General features: G+C 44.1%; 1 protein-coding gene across 3 annotated transcripts in view; it reads left to right on the forward strand.

Annotated features, from left to right (window-relative positions):
* Positions 1 to 15042, forward strand: part of FGD5 (FYVE, RhoGEF and PH domain containing 5) — a 466200-nt gene that overhangs the window by 425754 nt on the left and 25404 nt on the right. For 2 of the 3 annotated variants that reach the window (XM_085624450.1, XM_085624452.1), the window contains exons 18-19: positions 2798 to 2934; positions 5200 to 5328. In XM_085624450.1, coding sequence (XP_085480576.1) covers positions 2798 to 2934; positions 5200 to 5328 — 266 coding nt within the window. Of the gene's footprint in view, positions 1 to 2797; positions 2935 to 5199; positions 5350 to 15042 lie in introns of all 3 variants that reach the window. The other variant, XM_085624451.1, reaches the window with a different exon arrangement.

Genomic DNA, 15042 nt, shown 5'->3' on the forward strand with positions numbered 1-15042 from the left:
TTTTTTTATGTAGTTGGGTAAGGTTACTGCTTTGAACACCGATCCTTTTGTTACTTGCAGTTCATACATAGTAAACCTTTTAATATAGCACAGTGAGCTATTTAGGATATGTGACTGCTACAACTTTTAACCCTCACTGACTCATGCAACACATCTTGTACACTGATTTACACGCTTGCATGATTTTTTTTCAATCTGTATGTTATGTAAATCGCTCTGACACCTCATAGGGATGTGTAGCATTATAAAAGAAAGTAAAATAGTGCTATTTAAATTGTGTGTAAATACTGGGACCGACCAACACATCTGAGATACTTACAGTTCATGCACTTACATAAAGGGGCCTAACAAAGTCAAAAGCATGCCTCTCTTAAGTACCTGTGAAGAGATAACCAGCTGTGTGCTTTTGTTTCCCTCCGTTGTATTTACATTTAAATGTGAAGTTCCAGGCCACTCGATCAAAAGGAGGCCTAAAGGCCCCTTAACTTGCCCTTTATCGTTGTTCCAGCTGGAGATAAATATGAAAAAAAAACCTTGCTGCCTGCACGTTGCTGCTGGGAATGAAAAGCAGACAATGTGCAGGTGCTGCTGAACTTGTCTAGGAGTCTGAAAATTACACCTGGACAAGTTCAGCATATTTCTGTGGGGCCAACTTCTTGGCAGGGTGGACAGCGTTCACTCTGTGAAAATAATGGGTGGACGCTGTGCACCCCGGAATAGTGCCCTGGTTGGTGTCTTTCAGTGGCTGCATGGTTGTTTCAGTCCGAGTCCTGGCGATTCACAAATAGAAACTTACCTAGACTTTTACTTGCTCATCTACTAATGTAACAGACAGGCTAAAACCCTGAGTAGGAACCAAATGGCTATCTATACATCATCCTGAGCAGTAGTTAATGCAAAATTAATTCACACAAGCTTTTGGATTTTGGAGTGTATTTTTATCCAAGGCGAGGGGTTAGTCGACCAGTGGCTCTGACAATTTCTTTTGGTCATAGAAGTCAAGGTGTTTGAAAGAATGACAAGCTGGGACGTGTGCAAGCCTTGCAGTTCTTTACTTGACACATTATTATTATTTTACTGTTCTTGTAGACTTTTAACACTGTTGGTTACCATGAAAGTAATGTGAAAACAAAATCGCAGAAAAATGTAATGTTTCTGGTTTCTTCTGAATATTCAAGGAGTGCCGCAGCGCTGGAGCAGTTTGTCCCGGGTCTTGGATAGAGTTGAACATGCTCCCATGGCTCCTACAGCTGTGTTTGAGGATTGTGATGATAATGCATCGCCCCTCCCTGTTTTTTAGCTTTGGGCCCCCGGGCAGGCTGTGCACCATGTGTGTTCTGAGGCTGCTATGAAGGAGAGATGCACTATTAAAAGCTGTTTTTGGGTCCCAGGAGCACACGTTTTTTCATTCCCTGGAGTTGGTTGCTAGTGCTTAAAGTAATGACAGGGCGCGACACCTGGTTGTTGCCTTTGGGCCACCAGAGTGGGCTTTGTATCTGGTCTGTGTTGGCAAGGTGGAGCTGACTGACCCCTTTGTGCTGCGTTTAGTTCTAAGGGCACACAGTGAGTCATTCCCTGTGAATAATTAATTTGCTGTTTTTGAAAGACAAAGAATCACAGGCTTTGACACTGTTACATTGGTTTTGGGTCCCCAGACCACATCACGTTTGTGCAGGTCCCCACTGCTTTAATGGAGGGACCATGATGTATGGTCATTTAATGTAAATGTGATGTATTTGTATAGCGCGCAGCTACCCGGAGGCATCCTGGCGCTTGTACTCATACCGCTGTGGAACCCTTCCTGGTTTTTCCTATGAGATGTCCACTCCTGGGCACCCCAAGGTGAAAGCCAGGCATCATTTGCGCTGTGGGGGCCGTTGTGGAGATTAAGCAAGCTATTGCCCAGAGTTGCAGAGTGGGTGGGACCCATGATCAGAATAGGCACCAAGGCGAGAATTATCGGGTCCGGGGAAATTGAGCCCAAGAGCCGCCGAGGCGGGAATTGAACCCTGGTCCAGGCCAGACCTCTGCATCAGGGTCTGCCGCTCTAACCATTGAGCCACACTTCTCCACTGTCAGCTGTAGATGATGGATCCCTGAACAGTGTCATGTATGTGCATGTTTGCATTGTGCTGAGGGGATTACCAGGTAATTGTTTACGCAGCTCTCTGAAGGATGGCACATGCGGTTTTTCTGAGTCCCCAGATGGATCATGCAGTCTGTGTATTCTCTTTTGTACTGCCAGTCACTGGTCTATTCAACTGTGTAGCCTTGGACCGCGTCATGTATGTGCATGTGATTTGCTTGATCGAGGTAACTATTAGCGGCAATACTATGTGTCTCTCGGACCTCTTTCAAGTGCTCGCCCTCCTTTTTCCCCAGCACCCCCCCCCCGCCTCTCCAGGGGCGGCAATCTGAGGGATAGCCCCGGGCGCCACAAGCTCTAGCTACGCCTCTGCTTATCTGCTTCCATTTTCCCACTTATCTCCCTTTGTTATTTTGTGATGTTGTTATATTAACCATTTCTCAAAGTACATGTCATTTGAAGCAAATGATTTGCACTGTTCACTGGGTGCAGTGGCAGGCATTGTGCATTCAGCCCAATCCGCCATTGCTCATGAAAAACTGGTGTTTCTACTGTAAACTCCAGATAATAAAATATTGGTCATTGAGTGCATAGCATAACCTCTCTAGTAATGTGATACAAAGAGAATTTAGGGGAAATGTGATACAAAGAGAATTTAGGAGAAATGTATTGACTTTCCCTTTCTCGCCCTCTTCTGCTGTCATTTTGCAGAGATGCCAGTGATGGTTGTGAGCTTCCCCCAAACGCCGCCCTCCAGGTTTGCAGGCACCGCCTTCTCCTCCATGTTCCACAGTATTCACCCCTCGTCGTTCAAGAGGCAGAAGAAAATCCCTTCGGCTCTGATGGAGGTAAGCGCAGCTGACTGAAGCCCCTCTCCCTAAATACTGTGTCCGCACTTAGGCACAACTGGCAAACTGTGTTACCCTCTGCAGAGTGCCCTTGCTGCTACTGTCCCATTCATTCTGATTCTAGGAGGTGGCACAACTTGGCTACCTTGGCATCACCAATATGAGAGGCTGCCATATTTAGTGGTGCGCAAAACTGTGTAATTGCTTTCGGAAATGTTGTGAGATTTCATAAAAGTGTTGCTACATTTTGAAAAATTGCACATTTAGATAGATAAACAATTTGCTGGTATCTTCAGTGACTTTTATTACACCAGTGCATCTTCGCTTAAAAATCTCATGTAACATACCGCAGAAAATTGGTTCAAACAGAAAATGTCTATTAAGACTTTTTCCATATGAAATAGTCCCCAACAGGTGAAAAGTTTGCAGAACTACTTAATGCAAAATTTCAAAAAATGCAACTTACACCTATACCTACCCACGTTAGCCCTAAAAGCAGCAAAATGTGCCCACTTCTATAAAAATGTGGACACACAACACAAATGTACTTCAAATTGAGCAGCACAAAACATTTTAGTGACCATGTTCAGGAATACACGCAGTCAAAATCGTAGGGCTAGATGCACAAAGCAAAACTTAAACTTTCTTGCAAGTTTACTTTTGTTTGCTATTGACAAAGGTATTTTACAAGTAGTATCTTTACGACTGCGGAGTCTCCACACATAAAAAGCTTGAGGAGGACTCTCAGCTAGCCTGCACAGTCTCACAATTCTCCTCCCCAGTTTTGCTGTCCTCACAGGCCCAATCCTAGAAATAGACTTTATCTGTCTGACAGGCCCTGACAACAGCATAGTCATGAGATGCTGCCAGCATGCAGGAATCTGTGTTCCTCTGCTGCAGAGTTTTCCCGGTGTCGACTGCAAATTGTGCGCTGGTTGTCACCATATACAGCCGCGGCCCGTGCAGCTAAGACCGGTGGGGCGGGAGGGCCACGTGGAGGGGGATTTCGACAGACAACAAGGGAAAATATTTATTTAATTTTCCCTCTGCGTTGTCTGTCGAAATCCACCCCACCCGGCCCCACCGTCCCACCGCTCTTACCTGCACGGTCCGCAGCTGACCGTATTTATGTGTACCATAGCATATGAAGCATGTTATACAGTGTAAAACCACAGAAAAGTAAGCATAGAATTGTTGAAAAATATGTGCACTACCCCAGGTCTTTCCCATGATAAAAAAACCAATAACACACTTTTGCATGTAATATTATTTCTTACTTACCTTTAAACTGGAGGGGCCGGATTTACAAAGACAACTTACACGTTTGAGTAATTTACACTTTTGAGTAAATTTACTACTTTAAGCTTATTCACAAAATCTGAGAGTAAGTTATTACTAAAAGAAAAACGGTAGCAATCCAACACCACACACGGCTAACCATTGATACTGCAACACCCTCCAATAGAAAATAATGTAGGCAGGGAATTAAATTAAAACCCCCAGGAAAAAATGTTCATTTAAATAAAATTATTTAAAATAGTTACACATATAAATAAATATAACTTGAAGCTGAAAATATCTAAAAATAAAAGATAGTTTAGCGATCTATTTTGGATTAAAAAATTAAATAATAATAATGATTAAAAAATAATTACGTGAATTTTAATGAATTCTAAACCCAATTTGGGGATGCAGGGAAGCTAGGATTGATCCCCTAATTTCCAGTTTCACGCTGTGCAATTCAGCAATTAGATGAGTATCTCTGATTTTCAAAAGTTAAGGCTTAGTCTTTAACTATTGCAAGAGGAAATTAGTGCCTGGGTAACAGCAGACTACACATGTTTTCTTTTGCTGTTTCACATAGCCCGAACCTTGCCCATGGACCTGAGAGCGCTTCACAACACACATAGACTACTTTACATGTGATTTATATGACACAAGTAGATTTGCCAGAATTATAGGATGCAGAGCCGAGGCCAGGTTACGAACCTGGGATTTAAACCTGGTTTCCCATGTTACATGGTGGGCATTTGTAGCCACATGGCCTTAACTGAATGCTCGACTCGTTTTGGCCTCGAGCTGAACCAGGGCCAAGCATCTGGCTCAAACCTGGCTCGAGCCTTTAGCAGCTCAGCCACGTCTACCATATAGAGTAGCGGTTGAATTGTTATGACGTGAGGTAGATAGATTCTGAAATGGCGCATGCGCTGTCTGGGCACTCTGGGTGTGTCATCAATCGTAACCACGTCTCGTCTCTCCTTTCAGGCAGCTGCTTCTGGAGAAGGCTCTGCGATCAGAGGTTACCTGCACAGGTGTAAAAGGGGCAAGAGGCATTGGAAGAAACTCTGGTTCGTCATCAAAGGCAAAGTCCTGTACACCTACACGGCAAGCGAGGTGCGTGTCGCACACTCTGAGGTCAGCGCTGCGTCATAACTGGAATGTCTGCACCTCAATAATAACCAATGATATACCACTCATTCTGCAAAGTGTCACTCCTGTTTCTACATTCACTGATAACAGCTGTCATTATTACTCAAGCCATAGATATTCAGTCAGTAAACCGTCTTTGGAGGGAAAAGAGCTAGGACTGACCCTCTGTAGATTACACACTGACCTCTGCAGCATGTGCATTATGCCTTGGAGCTGTCTAATGAGCAGGGCTGAATAGGCAGACAATTTACAGTGCCACCAGCAGGAAGCAGCAAAGGGCACAATTTTTGCCCGCAGTGTCCATAATCTTTGCACCAAAATATTGGGGTCCGGTGTTGTGGAGGCATTTGTAGGCATGGATGAGTATCTTGATGGTTACTCTATTCTCGACGGGGAGCCAGTGGAGGTCTCACAGGTGTTGAGTGATGTGTTCATGTTGAGGGATGACGAGGACGGGTCTGGCTTCGGTGTTCTGTATGGTCTAGATTTTGCACAGCAGGGATTTGTTGATTCTGGCGTAGATAGCATTTCCATAGTCCAGTCTGCTGGTTATGAGTGCGTGGGTGACAGTTTTTCTGGATTCAGGCGGGGGGATCCATTTGAAGGTCTTGCGAAGGATGCGGAGGGTGTTGAAGCAGGTGGAGGTGACGGCGTTGGTCTGTCGGGTCATGATGAGGAAGGAGTCGAGTATGATGATGAGGTTCAGGATGTGGTCCGTGGGGGGCTGCCGAGGGCGGTGGCCACCAGGTGTTGTCCCATGCAGAGGGGAGGGTCTGAGGACACGGACTTCTCTCTTCTCTGAGTTGAGCTTCAGGCAGCTGCTGTTTATCCAGGATGCAACGTCATTCATTCCTTCCTGGAAGCGGAGTCTGGTGGTGTGGGGGTATTTAGTGAAGGAGAGGATGAGCTGGGTGTCATCGGCGTAGGATACAATGCTGAGCCCATGCTGTCTGAATATGGTGGCGAGGGGGGCCATGTAGATGTTGAAGAGCGTGGGGCTGAGCGACGATCCCTAGTGCACTCCGCAGTTCATCTCTGTGGGTTCGGAGAGGAAGGGCATGAGTCTGATTTTTTGGGTTCTACCGGTGAGGAAGGAGCAGAGCCAGTCGAGGGCGGCTCCTTGTATGCTGTCATCATGGAGTCTGGTGGTGAGAGTGCGGTGGGAAACGATATTGCGGAGGGGTCAAGCAGGATCAGGGCCACGGTGAGGCCTTGGTCGAGTAGAGTGCGGATGTCGTTTGTGGCGGCGAGTAGGGCGATGGTTGCTGTGGAATCCGGATTGGAAAGGGGTCGAGGATGGAGTTCTCTTCAATAAAGTTTGTTAGTTGGGTGTTGACGATCTTCTCGGTGACTTTGGTCGTGAAAGGAAGGAGAGAGATGGGTCGGTAGTTCTTGAGGTACATCAGATCTTCTGAGGGCTTCTTGAGGAGGAGCTTGACTTCTGCGCATTTCCAGTCGTCGGGGAATGTGCCTGCTTTGAAGGTGGTGTTGATGGTGAGTCGTAGCTCAGGTGCTATGGCGGCAGCAGCTCTGTGGAATATGTGTGGAGGGCAGGAGTCTGTGGGGGCTCCTGAGTGAAGGCCTTTCATGATTGATGCGGTGTCTTTGGTGGTGACTAGGGTCCTGGAGGAGATGGTAGGCTGGCTGCCATTGCTTCGGGGAGGAATGGGTTTGGTGTCCAGAGTCTGTTCATTGAGGTTGATATAGAGGGATGTTATTTTCAGGTGGAAGTAGGAGCCGAGTTTGTTGCAGAGGTCTTGGGAGGGTGTGACGTCCATGGCTTCGCTGGGGGGCTTGGTGAATTCCTGAACGATGCTGAAGATGTCCTTGGAGATGCTGGCGATGGCAAAGATTTTGTTTCGGATGAAGGTCCTTTTAGTGGATCTGATGAGTTGGTGGTATTCCGTTATGGCATTCTTGTAGGTGGTACGGTCTTCCGAGGTTTTGCTGTTCTCTATAGCTTCTCGAGCTGCAGTGGGGTCTTGAGAAGAGCCCTGGCATTTCTGGTTTTTCTTTTACAAATTAAGCACTGGGACAGAGCTAATCTAACAAAGCAAGGGCATGTAGGGCCCAGTGCAGGAGAGAGGCGTGTCCTCCTTGGTCCAGCCTTGTTCAGCTGCTGCACGCTACTCATTGGCTGGAGAGGCACGTACCATCTACCAATTACTTCCATTGGAGCCTCCTTGTGGTTATCCATCTTGTATTTTTTTTGTGACCTTCCACTTACCTTTGCTATATGTCATCATCCTTCTGCCTGGCTTCCTGTGCGAGGGGGCAAGACGGGGTGGCTGAGCTGTTAATGAAGCTTGTGACGACACATTCACCATCAGCTGGCCTTAGTCCAGTAATGTTCAAGTTCCGGCCAAGGATTTTCTGAGCATCTATGTTTTATGGAGCTTCCTAAAGATCAAGGGGTGGTTGGGCTCAGCTTTCAAGGAGAGCTCTCAAAGTCTTCAGTATTCTAGGTTCTTGGGCAATGAGGGTCTAGCCACAATGCTTTAGATGTCGGTACATAAATGTACTTTTTGGGAAAGTTTGAAGGGGTTTGGAAATTTGGTCATTGGTGACTAAAGCTATAAGGTCCAAAAAACGGTTGTGTTCCATGAGCCCAGTGTCTAAGCCTTAACTATAACTAAAGAAATGTTTCAGTCTCTCAAATGACCATTGATTGTTGTATGACATGATACATATCCCCACTGTACCTTAAATGTGTGAATAATGACATCACACACACTGTATCTGACTGGGAAAGGAATCCATGGATACAAACATTGGGGCAGGAAGGCACAGAGAACTACTCTAGTACAAGGGAACGCAGAGACCCAAACACTAAAAACATGGGCATTATGAAAGATAGGGAGTCACAGACACTGGACCTGTGACACATGGCCACTGGGACATTGAGTAGGGGAATGCAGACAATGCACAGGAGACACAAGCAAACAAGCATTTGCAATGCAATAGGTCTCACATTTACAATTGTTTGAGCTATTGGCATTGTAAATGGCAATGCCTTTTTTATGTGTTGTTTTCAAAACAGATAAATAAAAGGCATTGTCATTTACAGTGCCAATAGCTTAAACTCTCGCAAATGCGAGACCTATTGCATTGCAAATGCTTTTTTATGTAAAAGTGCCCCATACTGTGCTTTCACTTTAATGCCAGCCACGCCCCTTTCTTTAGACGCGGCTCGTCTAAAGAAAGGGGTGCAGCTGCCATTAAAGTGAAAGCGTGGAATGGGGCAATTGTAAACAATAAAAAAGTGTGGAAATAGAAAGAAAAAAAAACAGCCGGCTGTGTTCGGTGACGCAAATAAACCAAAGGCGCTGATGCCACTGTATCAGAATGGACTGACGTGCTATGAAAAACAAAATATTGCGGGAGAGCGTGTCCTGCCTGCAACAGTTGGCAGGTGAAAACTCTTTAACAAAATAGTGCTCGGAGCTGTAATAAAAGGATACAGAGTAGCAACACATGTAACAGGGAGTGTCCTCATGGGAGCTTACAAAATGAGACAAGGCAGTACTAAGGAGGGACTACTAAGCCTATTGACCAATGAAAAGCCACAGTTTACATAGGACAGTGCCACAAGCCAATGAAAAATATGGGTGGAGAGTGGGCAGAGCTTCAATCCATACCTGAATACAGCATGCCTCGCAGAGCAGCGCATGTGCTGCCCAGGCTCGACCTAAAAAACAGGATGGAGAATCACCATCACTAGGACATGGTGGCACAAGCTTTAGGGCAGTGAAACATGGACACAGATAATGGAAAAGGGAGACATAGACCTTGGAGCAAGGACAGGTTGACACTGGGGCAGTGAAACTGACAGGAGAGACAGGACCACACGCACTGAGATAGGCAGACATTAAGATGAACTGGGACCTGGAGACATAGACAATATCTCATGGACATGTGGGTGTGGCAGCAGCAAGGCATGAAGACCGACACAGTGGCAAACCACTAACTGAAATAACAAACAAACACAACCCAACACCCATCAGCGCCAAGACGAAAAAGCATTTTCAGACATTGTGCTTTGTAACTACTATTCTAACCTAAGTTGAACGAACCTAACAGACTTTGTGAATCAGGGCCATTGTATCTATTGACAGAGTTTGGGAGGGGGAGTAGGGGTGTCAGTTGAATGTCCCCTTCAAAACTTTAATCATTTAGCGCCACCTAGTGCCGAATAACAACAAAATACTCGCACCAAAAAAGCGACATAAACTTTGAAACTAACCTTGAAGTAACAGTTTCCTAGGTGTGCAAGTTCAGAGTTAAAACAACCCTAGAAAGCATGTAAATAACTTATATGGCGCGTGCCTAGATGCAACAGAAAGGGGGCGCTGCTCACAGTATTGGTCACTTTGTCTTTACGTTAATCAGCACATGCAATTCAAGAAACAGAAAGGCAGAAGGCATGCACAAGAAGCTACATGCAGCTTCAGAGGTGTTTACTTTCAGGGTGTAACTATTACTTTTGATCACAGTCCACCGGCGAAAGTGCACCGATGTTTAACCAGCTCAACTTGTCCCAGCGTGGTTGTCAAACTAAATTAACCCAGTAACCAGTGGATTTTAAGTAGTAGCTGAATACATCAGTTTCCACCGATTAATGTGTGCGATGTTCACAGCCTTTGCACGCCTGGAAGTTGTGGTTTGCCACCTTGGCAAACATTCTTTTGCATGTCAAGTTGCCAAGTATTTTATTAAACTGATGACGTTTGCAAATTGAGAAAACAATTTAAAAAAAACACGTCTAGTGTTTGCTGAAGCAAAGTTGCCAAACTGTGCCCAGCCCTAATTTCGGCCCTGTATCTTAGTGTTTGGAAGAAGTTCGCTGTCAATTTAATTCAAAGTACGAAAAGTGCAAGATGATTGAGAGTGAATGTGTGGGAAATTGGGTTACTAGTTGGGGGGGGGGGGGCGAAACCCTACTCAAGCAGCAGCCACAATTCTTGTCATGTTGAAACACAAGCATACCCCAAATTAACCCGTGCTTAACCCTCTAGTAGCTTCGCACTAAAGCTGTCAGGCTTAACCTAGAGGCAATGTGCAAAGAATTTATTCAGCACTTCAAATAGTTATAAAGTGAAAACCCAACACAAGAAAAATCCCACATCAATTTAGAAAAATAGAGTAAAACTTAATAAATTATTTGTGACCAAAATGACAAAAATCCAATTAGTGTAACCAGAGATATGCAGTTTTAAAGATTTCAGTGAAAACAATGCTTAGAAAACAAAGCGCCCATTATGGTAACTGGTTGGGCTAGACCTGGAGAAAATCACAAGTTTAGGTCCATGGGTGTCATGAACCCCCACTTTAGCAGCTACCACAGGGTGGGGGTTTTTATGGGCCTCTTCTGGCTGCGTTATAAAGGAATAACGTGTCAATTGTAGAGCAAACAGAAGCAAGGAAAAATGAAGGATTGGGAAGTAGAAAAGGGAAAGAAGGAAAAGTGAAAAGAAGGATGGATGAGTGGGTGGGTGGAAGAATGAGAGAGTGCGTGCACAAGTAGGTAGATGGATGAGCAGGTGAAAGGATGAATAAATGCATAGGTGGATTAACAGGTGAAAGGATGACAGAGTAATGGATGGATGGCTAGCTGGATGCACAGGTGAAAGGACTGCAGAGTAAAGGGATGTGGATGAGTGAGTGAATGGATAGGTGGATGGACGGCTGAAAGGATGGCAGAGTAAAGAGATGGATGGCTAGATGAACTGGTGAAATGATGGCAGAGTAAAGGGATGGATAGATGGATGGACAGGTGAAAGGATGGCAAAGTAATGGGATGGATGGATAAATGAGTGAAAGAATGAGTGAATGGATGTCAGAGTGGATGGGTCAGTAAATGGATGGCAGAGTGGATGAATGGCTGGCAGAGTGGGCGGATGGTTGGCAGAGTGGATGGATGGATGGGTTACAGAGTGAATGTTGGATGGGTGAATGGAAGTGTGGGTGGATGATGGCAGAGTGGATGGGTGGCAGAGTGGATCAGTAAATGGCAGAGTGTATGGCTAAATAGATGACAGACTGGATGGATGGAAGGGAAAAGAATAAATGATTGATGAAGGAATAAATGGATGACAGATGTAAAGATGAAATAATGGATATCAGTAGATAGATGGAAGAGTGAAAGGATGAATGGGTATTAGCTTGGATAGAAGATGCAAGGGAGCTATTTTAGTGCAGGTTGAGCTCACTTGCTTTGCTTGCTTGGTGCCATCAGAACTTTAGTTCAAAGTGGGGGGGGTATTTTAACTTTTTGGCTACTCCCTTGTTCAGGCCAACCATGATGGAGGATGGGCCAGGTACAGGGACCATGTTATGCCTGCAAAACGAAGCATCTAAAATCTGAGTTGCCGAGCATTGTGATGCCCCACATAAGGATGCATCACACAGAGGTGCCTGCGAGGTCCTGCGGTGAGGATGTGTTGCGCAGTGGCAGTTCTGAGGAACTGCGAGGCTGAAATGCGAGGTCTAGTGTCGAGGATGCATTGTGCAGCAGCAGTTCTGAGGAGCTGCGGGGTCCTACATCAGTGATACGTCATGCTGCAGCAGTTCCAATGTGAGGGTCTGCATTGTGCTGCGTTGTTTCTGCTTGGACCACAGATTGGTCCGGCAGAACACCTTCAGGCCCACTTTCAAGGGTCCAAGACTGGGGTTGCACAACTTGGGGGCAAGACGTACCATAGGCTGGGTTCAGGTGCTGAGTTCAAGGTGGTTGGAGCCTTTTTTGTCCCTGAGGCTCTAATCAGGAAGCCAACCAACTAGCCCTTGGAATACCCTGATGGTCCTTGGTTCAAGATGCAGGCCCAGCCCTTCTCACTTAGGCAGAAGGGCAACAGAGTAGCAGACCTTCTTGCAGAGCAGCACAGCAGTCCTTTTGATTCTTCCAGAGGTGTTCTAAAAAGTTGGGTCTGATGGTCCAATATTTATACCTGGTGGTCATTTTAAAGTAGGAGAAGTTTCTAAAGATTTCAACCACCAGAGGTGCTTGGAATTTTCTGCCTCCCTGCCCTGGCCCCAACTTGTTTGGGGTCACAAAAGACTAGTGTCAAACCCTTTGTGAGAGTGCTCAGGCAGAGTCTTTGCGATGTGCAAGTGTGGTAGGTGGCACTCCGCCCCTCATCAAGTCAGAGATGGCTCACCCAGCCAACACCTATTCCCCTATGTCTTACTGTCTGGGTGCAGTACACAAAGACCAACTCCCAGCTACACCTAGTCATGTGACCCAGGATACAGGATGCCAGCACCAAACAGGGCAAGAAAATGCAAACTTTCTAAAAGTGGCATGATCAGAATTGTGACCCAACATCCAACTGTACCATTAAAGAAAGTTTTAAATAACATTTCTTTAGACACGAAACTCGACACTCATATCTGCTCCCAATTGAAAGTTACTACTTATTAAATGTGATAAGGGAACACATTGTTATCCTATGGGAGAGGTAGGAATCACAGTAGTGGAAAACGAATTTAGGAGTTTTTCACTAACAGGAGGTGTAAGACCTAAAAGTACATGTCCAACATTTTAAATACACTGCACCTTGCCCTGTGGGCTCTGTAGAACCTACCCTAGGGGTGACTTATCTGTAGTAAAAATAGAGTTTTGAGCCTGGCACTAGGTTTATCTTGCCAGTTCGAAATGGCAGTTTAAACTGCACACACAGGGTGCAATGGCAGGCCTGGAACATGTTTAAAGGGCTACTTAGGTTGGTCGAACAAGAAGTGCTGCAGGCCCGTTAGAAGCATTTAATTTACAGGCCCTGGATACCATTATTACCACTTTACCAGGGACTAACAAGTATATTAAATAAGTCAGTTGGATGTAAGCCAATTTTACCATGTTTGACTGCGCAAGCACAATCACTTTAGCACTGATTAGCAGTAGCCAAGTGCTCAGAGTTTTAAATTCCAACATCAATGGGTTCTGAAAACAGGAGGTTGAAGGAAAAATGTTTGGGGGATTACCCTGAGGAAAGGGCCAAGTCAAACATAATGCAGATGTGAACTTATGCATTAGCCACTACAAACATATTAAGCAAATTTTATATCACATTCAAAATATCAAACATATATATACAGGGTTATTCACAAAGCTAACTTACACTTGTGAGTAATTTACAAGTGTAGGTTTACTCTTGACCTTTAGACTAACTTTTCTACTTTTGTCTATTCACAAAATCTGAATGTGAAGCTATTCAAATTAAGTTAATAGTGCTGTGGCATTTTTAATTTTGTTCTACATTGAAAAGAAATATACAAAATTCATTTACATTAACATTTAACATACAATATAATTACAAACTTATTATAATGTTTGAGGAACTTTAATAATTTTCCATTTGCCGTACCACTGGGAGCTCTCTGCCTTGACTGTAGAGTCTCCCTAAGGTAAAGTATGGAGAAAAGTAAGAACATTTATTTAACTAAAATAAATTAGTAAAATTATTTGCATGTTCAACAATAATGTCAAATTAGTTTATAAATGTAATTTTAAATGTAGAGCAAAAAAAGTGCTACAGCATATTAGCTTAATGTTGAACTAAATCTTTAATCAATTCAAATATTTCAATTAAAATATGTATTAATAATTACACAAAGTGGTCTATGGAATTTAAAAAAACGTACTGTTCAGTTAATTTATACATTGAAAAAAGTTTGCTAGAATATTTGATAATGAAATAATATGTTTTAGTTTTAGATTTTTTTAACATTCAATTATTTTTTACATATTTTTAACTAACTGAAGTTGTACAGTTTTGCTTTTACCCTACTGAAACAGTCAGGAGCCAAAGAACAATCACTAGAAGGGGATAAGAAAGTGATTACTGACAACCTGTTCTTGTCCACCTGGAGTGTTCAGAAAACAAAAAAAGTGTGAAGCCTGTAGTAAGGATGCTATTTCTACAGGCCAACGCTTTCCCACAGAGATTCTCAGACGCAAAAGAATAGTTTCCAATATGTTTCACTCTGAGTTGTATTGTGTGGCATCTGTGAGGCGAGTATTGGTCTCCAATGGCAGGAGATGGGGTTAGTTGTTCACAACTGCTCACCGGCTGCAGATATGGAATGGAAGTGTAATGCCCTGTTGAAGAGAGAGATAAGTTCTACAGACCTGTTCACACCCAAATGGCATAAATTGAAAGATAATAATGGTCTGTTACTGGTGGAATTTAATCACGGGTTCGAGAGCCACTCTCTCCGATTTTAAAATTAGGTAACAGAACCAATGCTTACAATAGATCTAAAGAAATTGAGTCCTACAAAGCGGTACTTGCAAGTGGAAGTAACAAGGACAGAAACAGTAACCTCCAACAAGAGGTGAGAGGGCAAATTTGAATCATCTGCTCTCCCAAAGTAGGGTTCCCAGTACCATAGGCGTGGTTTCCAACTCAGCATAGGGGTTGTTGTTAATTCACTCACTTCTGCTGCCCACCACTGGTGTATATTGTCAAATGAAAGGTTCTCATCACCGCTGTTCAGAGACGTTGTACAATGAGCAAATATATGTAACATACCTACTCTGGACTTGTCACATGCATTATGAGTTACTATTTTGTAGACTCAGAATATAAGATAAAAACATCTCTAAGGGCCTTGTTACAGGTGCTCCGGTAATAATAATTTGGGTATAAATAGGTGTTTGTGCTGAAATCAAGATTAGAA

This window comes from Triturus cristatus, chromosome 9 (genome assembly GCF_964204655.1).
Source record: "Triturus cristatus chromosome 9, aTriCri1.1, whole genome shotgun sequence".
NCBI classification, from domain to species: Eukaryota; Metazoa; Chordata; class Amphibia; order Caudata; family Salamandridae; genus Triturus; species Triturus cristatus.